We start from the raw sequence: 13,981 nt of genomic DNA, 5'->3' as shown, positions 1-13,981 counted from the left end.
TACAAGATTTCGATTCAAGAAATAGATTTATAAGATAAATTCTTCAAAAACAAGAAAAGATTACATGTATGAATAATCGAAAAGGGTTTTTGTTTATCTCTTAATAGTTTCTTTAAGAGGCAATCTCTGAATCGTTAAAAGGTGAATCTTGTTTTACAAAAGAAAAAGTCTGCCTCTTAATGGTTCTAAAATCTTCTGAATGATTTTGTATCATAGATCTCCTTTAACTATTAAGAACCCTAATTTCATTGTACACAATTACCAAACAATTATATATCATTTTGCACTATATCATGAGAGCCTCTTAATCATTCTGACCACTTAATCATTCTGTATCAAACCATTCAGCAATTATCAAACAGCCCCTAAGTCATACATGCTATTAAGCTCATTAAGGTGAAATCGAATCACCCTTAATTATCATACCAAATATGTGATATAATACGATACGATATAATGTTAATTACCATTCAAGATACATAGTTTGATGGACGGAATAAAAACGTACAACTTGGATTGTAGAAAGGTAAATGTAGAAGGAGGTAGAGGTTTGGTGAAGATGTCAATGTTCTGATCATGAATACATATGAATTGAACTTGGTAGAGGCTTCAAACATCTAGGAGTAGGACCCGAGGATGTGGGTATGGTCAGGGAGGAACGACCAATTGACCGGAGGGTGTTAGAGTAGCTATTTGATATCGAGAAAAACAAGAAATGTAAAGGATAGTTGAGGCCTGTGTTTGACACGGTTTCCTTAAAACATATTCGCTCCCATATGGTGCATCCATTTCTCAGGATACAACAGCCAAAACAATTTACGAGAAAATGCGAATGTGGGTGACGCGTGAGGTTTATCTTGCAGAGAAGTCGAGTAGAGAGGATTGCACTTCTCCAGTGTATTTTTGAAAGAGCCAAAACTCTTTTTACATATTGTTAGAGATCTCGGTTGTAGAAGGAAATGGTCAAGAGTTTCCTCGATTAAGTTAGATAATGAAGGAAGCTATTAAATAGTTGATTAAATCAAAATTTGAATTTTTTTAATTTTGGCGGAAATTCAATTCCAATTCAAAATCTGAATAATTTTTTATTTTTGAAATAAAAACGTAAGGAAATTCAACAAAACTGATTTACCTCGAGTTGCATTCGTATCCACGGGACACGTGGTCGCATACAAGTTCAATGGTCCGAGGTCAAAAATTAAGAGGTATGGAAAAGGTCGTCATACAACTGAAATATATTGGGTTGGTTTGCTTGGTTTAGTTTTAGTAAGATCCAAAATAACAATCATAAACTTTTACATGTCCAAAATTTGTACAATTTTTTGTATAGGGGTGAACAATACCCGATATACTTGATCCAACCTCACCCCAAAAACGGCAAAAAGTCGGGCTCCGAAACCCGATTAAACCGGACACCCGAAACCCGATATTTTCCTCAGATAAGTAGGATCGGGTTGGTATCCTACTTACCCCCGACAAGTCTAGCGATTAATTAATATATTATATTTTCCTTTTAAGATTTAACTAAGCTTAACCTAATTTCCTAATCGACAACGACTCTTCTCCCTACTTCGACAATTGAACTTTGAGCTCCGTCCACGAGAGATGTGCCACCAGCCACGACCTCCTTCCTTAGTTCGGTATTGACATTTTGTTACAGAAATCAAAGAACTAAGAGGTCATGTAATCATTTTGTTACTCACTTAGATACTTTGATATTGAGCCGTCCCGTTGCTCACTCCTAGTTTTATATGATAATAAAAGTTAATCAATCAAAATTATAACGATATAATTTGTAACCAAAAAAAAAAAAAGAAACACAATTTTTTGATGTATTTTAATTAATCTATGATTATGTATTTCTAATATGATAAATGTGTAAAATGAAAAATGAAAACATTAAGAAGTATATATAAACAAATTAATTTGAATGTATTTATGATTTTTAATAGTATGATTAAATCTAACAATATTTAATATTAGACTTATTTTGAAGGTATTGATGAGCCAATTATCATGATATAATTTGTAAAAAAGAATAAATGTATTTTTAATGCATTTTATTTCAAATACAATCATTTATGTTAATATGATAAGAGTGTAAAAAAAAAAGGATTTAAAGTAAATTAAATAACTAAATATAAGAATAAAGTGTAACATAGAAATCAAAAATTATTTGACTTTTAATAGGTGAGAGACATGGAAGGTTCTTCAAGCTTTAAAGTTTATACATTTAGCATAAGAACTTGCACCTCTTAAAAATTTCAATATAACTGTAACTCTTCCTTTTTAATATAGTATAGATATAGATTTAGATTTAACTTCCACTGATTATTATGAATCAGATTTATTCTAAGTCAAGTTACTATTGAAGTCATTTAAATCAAATTCAAAAAATTAATAATCAGATTATCAAATCGTATACATGCTTACCTTCCAAATATATCTGTTTTTATATATTCGTATAAATCATGAGAACACAAGAACTTAAAAAGATCCCCAAGACACCAACCCAACTAAACCAAAATTAGGTTCATTTCCATTTATTACTTCAATTCTGTCCTTCAATAATCTCTATATAAACACATATTTCCAAACTTCACAAATCGCAAACCCATCCTTGTTTCATTACTTCCAAAGCCCTTTTCTTCCATTTGAGAAAGCTCAAACACAAGTAAAATGGCTTTGATGTACACAAACATGTTTATTCTAATAACCACAACCGTTGCAATACTGACAATTGGATCAAGCAACGCAAACTTTCAAAAGGGTCCTCAAAATTGGAACTTTGGGTTCAACCATACCAATGAGCCATTTAGACACGAGAACCCAGTTCAGAGTTCTAGAAGGATTATTGTTGGAGGATCTGATAATTGGCGTTTTGGCTTCAATTACACTGAATGGGCTAGGACGAATGCTCCATTTTTTTTCAACGACACTCTAGGTACGTATCTTTATGGTGCAAGGACCATGCATTTCTGAATATTTATTTCATTTAGCCCAACTTGTTGAAATATTATTGACTTTAGTAACCAATATATTTCCCCATATGATTCATCGTTGAAATTGATGTGCTACAGTGTTCAAATTTGATCCACCTAGCGATAGCAATGCACATCCACATAGCATTTATCTGCTACCGAATTTATGGAGTTTTTTGAGGTGCGACCTAAGATGGGCGAAACGCGTTGCAAACACATCACAAGGCAGAGGAGAAGGTTTTGAGTTTGTGCTCAACAAGTGGAAGCCATATTACTTCGCTTGTGGGGAAAGTAACGGTTTCCATTGTCAATCAGGAATGAAATTCTTTGTAATGCCATTGTTTCGTTGGTACTAGTCCTTTAAGCGTTTGATTTGGTACACTTGAAAAAAGATGAACCAGTTGTTTTTGTTTTAGGTTTTTGCCAATTTAAGAAATCAGAAAATAAGTGAATTTTCATCGTACTAAGTACACGTAATTTTTGTTTATTGTTTGTTTTGCTTCACGTACTATTTTTTTAATTTGAGCTTCTCGTATCATTTACACCCCTATTTTTATCTTCATTTTTGATAAAAAGAAACTTCCATGTATGTAAATTTTTTTATGGATTTGGTCCCTAAAGCAAATGGCTGTCTATTGTCTCTGTTAAGTACGAGGGGTAAAATGGTTAATTTACTATTTTTCTGTAACTTATGATTACCTCAGAGATCAAACTGTAATTTACTCTATTAAATTTGGTAATAAAATACTTTCCTCATGAGGGGGATAGTTTGAATGGTATAAAAATGATATAATTGTTGTTTTATTATACATATCAAATTCTCTCATATCCTCCTACTCTCGATATTTCTAGTGAAATAATTCAAGATAATATTCAGACCTACGTTACCCTCACGACTTGTGCTCAGGTCGTTTGAGTCGTATCATGGGAAACAAACGCACCGTTGGGGAATGAATTTGTTTTAAGGACACTATATTAAACACATGTGTTGACTTATTAATCGGTTTTTATTGCTTGATTCAAATACATTACATATAACATGTGAATTCAATACCTTTTTGTATATATGTTCGTTCCATCATCAATGTTAAAACACTTGAAGAAGACGAAAAACCCATCATACCAACCATCCATTGTGGCTGAATCAACCCCCGCCTTAGCTCACGTTTGCACTAGCAACATTTGAGTAGCCCCCTCGTCGGAAATTTTGAGGAAGACAGAAGATTCGATGAAAGATTTTGGTAACTAAGGTCGAAAAAAAGCTAAAAGACTTGCCAACTATAGAGAAAAGTGGAATTACATGAGCAAGATCGTCAGAAAAATGTAATTTGGAGGTGGGATTTACGACTTGTATGTTACTGGTTATACAGTAGAAGCCTTTTTGTACTACTTTATATTTAATTATGTTTAATGCTCCTGAACTTTTTAAGCTCGTTATGATACTTTTTCAATGTTTGAACACTTGTTTTTTTAAAATTTAATGAGTGAATGTGTATATACTAAGCGGATGTTTGGTTCGCAGAATGATTTCTGAATGAATAGAATCTGTCAAAAGAATTGAAATCTGGAATGAATTGGAATGAAATGTTATCAGGTTTGACAAGTGTTTGGTTGGCAGGAATGTAATTTAATCAGTCTAATGAATTGAAATCTGCTTGTTTGGTTTGTAGCAGAATTGGAATGAAATGATGAAAAAAAAGACAAAAATACATTTTCTTTGATATTTTTCATAAAAAAAAAATTTAAAATTTGGTGTTTGATAAGCAGAAATCGAAAGGCAGTAATCATGAGGATATTTTTGTCATTTACATATTTTTAGATGGAATGAATTTCAATTTCATCAGTTTTTGGAAGGAACGGTGAAATCCTCGAATGATGGAATCTTTGGAATTCAATTTCATTCCATGGGTAACCAAATGTTGGAATAAAATTTGGTCAACGGAATTGACCATTCCAATTCCACCAGATTCCGGCGGATTTCGAAGAACCTAAGGACCCCTAAAATTTTGCATCCATTATGTATGGTTTTTGTATGTATTCATGTTTTGTGTTTTTTACCATCCCACCAATTCAGTTGACTCTGACCTCACTTCATATTCAGATGTCCAAACATATGTTCCAATCATTACAAATGACACCCACAAGTCTGAAACAACACAGCAATTTCGATTTTGACTTTAAATTCAAACTTATTCACAACAGAAGGAAAAAAAAAAAGCTAAATAAATTTATTTCAAACATTAAGGTTCATTTATCGTATTTCTTATCGGGTAAGAGGCTTATAATGCGTCACTTTTCTTACCGAGTAAGCTTGGCGATGGTCAAGAAACTTATCCAATAAAAGGCGTAGCAAAGATCAAATATCTTACCCGATAAACACTTACCGGACAAAAGATACTTATCAACAATCCATTTGATGGCCAAGAATGTTACCGATAAGGTAAGGAAAAGTGATGACTGTTGTCGGTAATCGTTTACCCAATACATCCACTTAATTTCTAATATATGTCCAAATGAGAACACAAGAACTTAACGAAGATTCTAAGGTTTCAACATTGCACCAAACCAACTAAGCCAAAATTAGGTTCATTTCCTTTTGATGCTTCAATTCTTTGCTTCATTAATTTCTATATTATAAACGCATTTTTTCACATACCCATTCTTATTTCATTACGTCCAACATCCTACTCTTCCATTTGAGAAAGCTCAGTGAAAATTGAACTGGTTTTGAAGTATAAAAGATACTTATTTTAATAACTACAACGGTTGTAATATTGTCGATTGGATCAAGCGAAAATTGGAACTTCAGGTTCGACCGTACCAATGAGACATTTAGACACATGAACCCAGTTCAAGGCTCTGGAAGGAGTATTGCTGGTGGATCTAATAATTAGCGTTTCAGATCTAATTATATTGAATGGGATAGGAGGAATGCTCCATTTTGCTGCAACGACACTCGACGTATGTATCTTTATGGTGCAAGGACCATGCATTTCTAAATATTATTTTATTTAATATTTCATTTAGCCCAACTTGTTGAAAATATTATTAATCCTAGTAACCAATTGTACACATATATTTCCTCATATGATTCGTAGTTCGAATTGATGGTGCTACAGTGTTCAAATTTGATCCACCTAGCGATAGCAATGCACATCCACATAGCACCATCAATTCGAACTTTAAGGGGTTTATAAATAATTCAATTGTTGGATGGAATAAGACTCGTTAATAAAAGGTTCTTCATGTGCCCGTACGGAAAGGGGTGCTAAATTGGGTTGAATTGGCCATGGACCATTGAACTTGTCTGCACATATGTTGTGGACACACATACAGTTTGAGTCAACTGTAAAAAAAAAGTTCAAATTAAGCTTCGAAATTCGAAATATACTCCGAAATAACAACCTATTATTTCCTTTCTCCAATCGTGATTTCGTTGGCCTGATTTGAATAGTATAGAAAGGCTATATTGTTGCCTCATTATACACATCAAATTCTCTCCTCTTCTTCTCACTCTTGATATTTCCATTGAACTGATTCAAGGCAGTATTCAAGCATACCTTACATTTGATTCTGGTGGTTAAGCCATTGTAAGTGCACGGTTTGGGTGTCAATCTGTTTTAAGGACACCTATTAAACATAAACCTAGGCTTATTAATCGGTTTTTATTGTTTTATCAGAACACATAACGTCTGGCATGTAGATATAATACCCTTTCGGATATAGATGATCTCTCTATCATCAATGTCAAAACACTTGAGAAAAACGAAAAAAAAAAACCATTATACTAATTAACAATCCATTCTCAACATCATTGTCATCGTATCACCATCGCGTCCTAGCTAACATCTACACTAACAACAACTGGTTAGGCCCCGTTTTGAAACATTTGAGGCATATGAAAGAAAATCCGAGAAAGGTTTTGTTAACTAAGGTTGAAAAGAGAGTTAAAAACCTGTCAACTACGAAGAAAAGTTGGATCATATGAGCAAGATCGATAGAAGTGAAACTTTTGACTTGTATGTTATACGTTGTACAATATAAGCCTTTTTACACTGAATTTTAGATCTTAGTTTTAAATTTATATATAATTAAGATTTTTAAATTTTGCAAAAATGCTACCAAATATTTTAAGGGTATTATGATATTTTTTTTATTAATCTGGATATCCAACCCGCTATACAAGTCAACTAATCCTAGGACGACCATCTGCTTTGTAGATAGCTTGAAGTCACTGCATTTGAACATCCGTGGCCAAAAGGGGGTTTTTATTCCTCTTTGGATTTGAACCTAGGATCTCCAGGTACTTTTGACCTTTGTAGCGAAGCTCAAACAAATCAGACACCATTTTTTGTTGTTTATGATATTCTTTTTAATGTTTCCAATACCAACATTTGTTTTTAAAGTATAATGAGTGCATGTTTATAAAAAAGTTGGCAAGTAAACAAACATTCGTATAGTTTAAATTCATGAATATATTTGTTTGGTATACTCGTTATGATGATTTTGGATACATTCATTCGTATTTTGACTGATTCAGTTGACTTTGACCTGACCTCATGCTGATGTCAAACTAGGACCCACACATTCATCACAAATAATACCTCCAATCCAAGTCTGAAACAGCATGGTAATTTCGGCGTCTGCTTTGAGTTGGAAGTCAAACTTGAACCCCATTTAGCAATAGAAATCCATTTTGGGCCCTTACCAAATGCTTATCCGGATAAGTGTTTACTAAATAATACTATCTCATCGGATGAATATAGTAAGAATCAAGAATCTTACCTGGTAAGAGCCAAACAAGGATCAAGAGTCTTACCCGGTAAATGAAGGCGATAGACTCTTACCACGGTAAGCACTTACCGGGTAAATTATTGTATACAGTGTCGTTTTGGTGAACTAAAATCTTACCCGGTAAGTACATAATAATATTGAATTTACCAGTAAGCACATACCCGGTAAGTGTTTGATAAACGGCCCCTAAATTTATTTTGAAGATTAAGGTAATCACTTATCGGATCATTTACTAAGTACTTTATAGGGTGAACGTAGTAGGATCGGGAATCTTACTCGGTAAGAGACAAGGTGAGGATCGAGAGTCTTACCTTGTAATTTTACAGAGTCATGTGGCTTACTAACAATCTGTTTTGAAAGCCATGAATATTACCCGACAAGGCAAGTGAATGTGGAGATTTTTTCCTATAAGCGTTTGGTAAACAGACCCCTACATCTACTTTTAACGTCAGATATGATCAAAAGTCCAAACTTGTAACGCCCAAATCTCAAAGCAACAAATAAAAAACTAACTTCGAATTCAACTTAAAACCATGGTGAGAGTTGAATTGAAAATTATCAGGCCAGTCTACTGCTTTGGGCTATGAGGCATTACAAATTGTGTCGGAGTCTATCTTGCACCATCGGGATGGTGGGGTAAATCTCATATTTGTAACATCTTAGGTGAAACTCACAACACCGATTACAAGGAGGATGTTGGGTTGCCTGACGAGGACGTCAAGAATTTAAGTGTAGGAATTTGTCACAACCCCTCCCAAATGGATATAAAATGAGATTTGGGTGCTCTGTATAATCATTAAGTTGTAGGTTATTAATAACTTTCATAATGACTTACAGTTGAATCGGAAATTATTGGACTGGTTTGTTGCTTTAAGCTATGAAGCGTTACAAAATTTATAGTTTTAGTATAGTTAATTAAACTCGATTGCATCCTTAATCTTCAAATACATCCACTTTATATCTATACTAGCTATATTATAAAACATTTGATAAAAATTCTTAACAACCATTTTTTATGCATGGAATATTGTTTATTGATACATATTACTTAAAATTCAAGATTACAAGTAAATTGTGCATAAGTACAACTTATTAAAACTTCATGTTTGAATTCGTATAATTAACTGCAGATAAACATAACCAAATACAAGATAAACGACTCATTTTAAACATTAAAAAATCTAAAATATAATTAAGATAATTGAATTCTAATAGAATAATTAATTATTATCTTTATAAACAATTATATTACTAAACCAAAAAAATTACTTCGTTATTAAACCTAAAATAAATTATAATAAAATTTTGAAATTAAAGAAATTACACAAAAAACGAGAACTTTTCAATAGTTAATTTGATATTAATATCGATATATTATTTCAAATTTTCAGAATATCTTCAAATTTATATTTTATTCAAAAATAAAAACATTATCGTTTTCTCTAAACCACATAAAACCGTATTATATCAACAGAGATAAATAATAAAACAAAACATAAAAATCAAGATGTATCTCGCTAGATTACACGAATACCCTTTTAATATACATACAAATCAGAACACACGAGCTTAATAAAGATTCACAAGGTTTCAACTTACACCAACCCAACTAAACCCAAAATTAGGTTCATTTCCATTTGTTACTTCAATTCTTTGCTTCAATAATCTCTATATAAACACCTTTCTCCAAACTTTAGTAATCACCAAGCAACCTCCTTTTCTTTCATTAAGAAAGCTCAAACAAGTAAAATGGCTTTGATTTACACAAAGATGTTCATCATAATAACCATAACTGCTGCTATATTGGCAACTGGATCGAGCAATGCAGACTTTCGAAAGGGTCCCGGAAATTGGAACTTTGGGTTCAATCATACCAATGATCCATTTAGACACACGAATCCAATTCAAAACGATAGAAGGATTATTGTCGGTGGATCTGAAAATTGGCATTTCGGGTTTAATTACACTGAATGGGCTAGGACGAATGCTCCATTCTTCTTCAATGACACTCTAGGTACGTATCTTTATATATGGTAAAACGACCATGCACTTCTAGATATTTCTTTTTTTACTTAAAACTAATGCTCGGGACCGTTCGTTGAAATGTGACGATAATGTTTTTATAGGAAACATTAACTTGTGGTGATAATATTCCGACAGGAAATATTGAATTAGAATAACATGAAACATAATTTCTCAACTACATTTTTCAATTTACCATCTCCATAGCAATGTGGGATAACCATAATAAAATCATAATTTAATGTTTGAAAATTCGCAAATTTAATTGTTCCACATCATCTATTCAAGATTTTCCATTATATAGATTTCATTTATCCCAATTTGTTGAAAATATTATTAATCCTAGTAACCAATTGAACACACACATACATACACACATACATGCATGCATACATATATATATATATATATATATATATATATATATATTTCCTCTCATGATTTGATGTTGAAATTGATGGTGCTACAGTATTCAAATTTGATCCACCTAGCGATAGCAATGCACATCCACATAGCATTTATTTGCTACCGAATTTATGGAGTTTTTTGAGGTGCGACCTAAGATGGGCGAAACGCGTTGCAAACACATCACAAGGCGGAGGAGAAGGGTTTGAGTTTGTGCTCAACAAGTGGAAGCCATATTACTTCGCTTGTGGAGAAAGTAACGGTTTCCATTGTCAATCAGGAATGAAATTTTTTGTAATGCCATTGTTTCGTTGGTACTAGTCCTTTAAACGTTTGATTTGGTACACTTGAAGAAAGATGAATCAGTTGTTTTTGTTTTAGGTTTTTGCCAATTTAAAAAATAAGAAAATAAGTGAATTTTGATTGTATTAAGTACACGTAATCTTTGTTTCCAATGTTGTTTGTTTTGCTTCACATAATGTTTTTTTTTTTGAAAATGATATATGTTTGTTTTATAGAAATTTAATGAAATATCTATTGTTTCAGTCGTTATCTATATTATATTATTAGCTACATAAGTAGAAGTCTTAAAAATAACTTATTAAACATTTAGTATTACTTAGGAGTTGTTTGGTTATGGCTTAATGGGTTGTATAGCCTAATTGCTTATTTGCTCAGCCATAAATAGGTGTTCGGTTGTGGCTTATTCGCTCAGCCGATGGTTGAATTGCTCAGCTAGAAATCACCTGTCCATTACACTCCACCATTAAATTTTCCCTTATTTTCCTCAATTACCTTTGCAATAAAGAAACCCTAACTTAACACTCAAGTTCACGCTTCGAAATATATCAGCGCTCCCATCTTCTTCAAACTTCTCAAGGTTTTAATTTCAGATTGATAAATTTGTAAGAAAAGAAAGAGAAGAAAAATCTTGATGGATCTATGGAAATCAAGAAAGATGGTTTCTTTCAATGTTGGAAAGGCAATCGAGATCAAGGTTCCAAGAGGAACTGTTCTTCCCATAAATCATTTCGCCGAATAATTGTGATTCATCGTCTCCTTAAGGTGCTTCTGTTTTTTCATCAGTTATTTAGGCCTTTTTTTTTGTCATTGTTGACCTGCTTTATGTTATTTTCTTGGAATTCATTTCCATTCTATGGAGGTTGTTTTGAATTGTTCAAGAATTTTGTTTTCTTCAAGCCTAGCATTGATAATTTTATAATTTTTATAATTAAAAGTCATTTATTTAAAAAAAATTATCAAACAATACAAAAATATAGATGAGTAAAATGGTCATTTCTGACATTAATATTGTTTATTCAGCACAACAACCAAACAACAATTTATTTGTCATCATATAGACAATTTTATCCATACATGTCTTAATAAAAAAACCCACCAAACAACCCCTTAGTATACATAGTAACTAATAAAAATTCAAAATTACAATTACTACAATTTTTAAAAACTCTTTAAGCTATACTATTAAGACATAATACTCTGTCACTATATTTATACACAAAAAAATACCCCATTAAAATTAAACAAATTACTTCTTTATTCTTATATATAGAATATACAAATTACAATACAATTTTGGATAAAACAAATTATTTATAAAAAAAATTGAGATGAATAGTGATATATTTATTTAAATATAATTTTCGGATTTTCCTTTTTAATAAGAAATTTGTATTAATTTCTAGAGTAAACTACAATTTTGGTTCCTAAGGTTTAGTGATTTCTTTGAAAATGGGACCTGAATTCTAATAAGTCAAGTTTTCGTCTCTCAAGTTTGGGTTTTGCTTTGAAAATGGGACATCATCACTAACTCAGCTAAAAATCTCTGCTAGTGTCAAGGGTAAATTTGTCCAATATTTTATTTCTTATATTTATAAAAACAATCAAACTTAAGGGACATGTACTTAAAGTTATTTTTTATTAACCAAATCCATAATAATAGTTGAAATTTTGAACAAACGTAATAAGCAAGGCTAAGGATGAATGGAATTTTGAATTTGATTATTGATGGATTTTCCCAATTTATATACCGCGATCAATTGAGAAATGAAAACTAAAAACATAATGTCTTTGACGAACTTTTTTTAACTGGGCCATAAAAGTAAACACTACAAAGTGAAACTACACTTAATCAATACATGTGTATTTTAGGCGGTCGGTTCGGTCCAGACTGCTAAAAAAAACGTTTAAACCGCATACCAAACCGGACGCCAAAAATGGTCAAGTTTGATATGCTTTGAACGGTCCAACGGTCTTTTTAAACACCCTTACCGGTTCTTCAAATGGCACCAGCTCAGAACCTACAAATGACTCTCAATGTAACCCTTCAAATGGCAGCAACAGCTCAGATCTTTCCCATAAGATACACATAATGAAAAAGTGCAACCTAGAAAAAGTAAGCGTGACGACATTCCAAAAAAGCATTTCAACATCGAATGAAAAGGTTATGATTTTGCTCAATTTGTTGGTGATCCAACAAATTCCGAATTTGATATAAAAAATGAAGTATGGAGGAGAGGTATGCAAGAAGAAATCAATGCCATCGAGAGCAATGGAACTTGGAGGCTAGTTGAACTACCAAACAAAAAAAAGGCAATCAGTCTTATTTGTAGTTACTTAGGAGTATTGTTTATCGCTGGATTTAATCATATACGTATAACAAATAAGTAATACTGAATCACTGATACACAAGTACATACAAAAAAACGAACAAATTATGCTTGGACAAGATGAAAATATGTTTGCATATCAATGCTTTTGGTTGCTGCCTTCACTCAACCAAGATATCTTAAAACTTTATATTGTATATAAATATAATAAAATTTTATCAAAATTATATGTTAGAGGCGGATTAGGTTGGGTAGAGTTAGGCCTAACCCAATTTCAACCTTATTACTTAACGAGTTGGTGAGTTGACGGGTTGACACTTTAGCTGGTTGGTGGATTGAGTTTAATTGAGTTGGACTGTTTGAGTGGATTGACGGTCTTTTATACAACAATAGCAAGGTTGTAGGGGAAAATGTGGGGTTGAACATGGTATGATAACGTGTTTTTTTGGGTATAAAATGCACCAACCCACCAATTGAGTTGACTTTGACCCTCACCTCATATGAAGATTACTTTTCAATAACACAAATCACCTTATCTTCCAATCATTACAAATAATACCCACAAGTTTGAAACAATGTAGTAATTTCGCTGTGGAGTTGAAATTCATGCATAAATTTATTTCAAATATTAACCGTATTTCTAACAATTATGTAAAATCATCATAATCCCTATTTTATAACTGTTGAAGATGTTTTAAATCTACTTTTCGTGTCTAATATGATCAATTTTACTTACTTCTAAGTCTAGATATGTAACGTCTCAAATACGTAATAGGTTGAACCAATAACGTCGGATTCAACTTAAAATCATGGTCGAAATCGAATTGGAATTATGAAGACAATATGCTATTTTAGGGTATAGGACGTTACAAATTTTAAAGTTTAATATATTTAATTAAACTCGATTACATCATTAATTTCTAAATACATCAACTTAATTTCTACTGTATACAAATGAGAACACAAGAACTTAATAAAGATCCTAAGGTTTACACCAACCCAACTAAGCTAAAATTAGGTTCATTCCCATTTGTTACTTCAATTCTCTGCTTTAATGATCTCTACATAAACACATTTTTCCGAACTTCACTAATCACCAACACATTCTTATTTCATTACTTCCGACGTCGAATTCTTCCATCTGAGAAA

At 32.1% G+C, this 13,981-nt stretch overlaps 1 protein-coding gene across 1 annotated transcript; it reads left to right on the top strand.

Annotated features, from left to right (window-relative positions):
* Positions 1–9,524: 9,524 nt before the first annotated feature.
* LOC112506283 lies at positions 9,525–10,641 on the top strand. The gene is made up of 2 exons (XM_025110294.1): positions 9,525–9,789; positions 10,267–10,641. Exons 1-2 carry the CDS (start codon positions 9,525–9,527, stop codon positions 10,521–10,523), a joined length of 522 nt encoding a protein of 173 aa, XP_024966062.1. The 3' UTR covers positions 10,524–10,641.
* The last annotated feature ends 3,340 nt before the right edge of the window (positions 10,642–13,981 follow it).

This window comes from Cynara cardunculus, assembly GCF_001531365.2.
Source record: "Cynara cardunculus var. scolymus isolate 2C chromosome LG 2, CcrdV1, whole genome shotgun sequence".
Taxonomy (NCBI): Eukaryota; Viridiplantae; Streptophyta; class Magnoliopsida; order Asterales; family Asteraceae; genus Cynara; species Cynara cardunculus.
The sequence above is the reverse complement of the archived record's forward strand: the minus strand, read 5'-3'. Positions and strand labels throughout refer to the sequence as shown.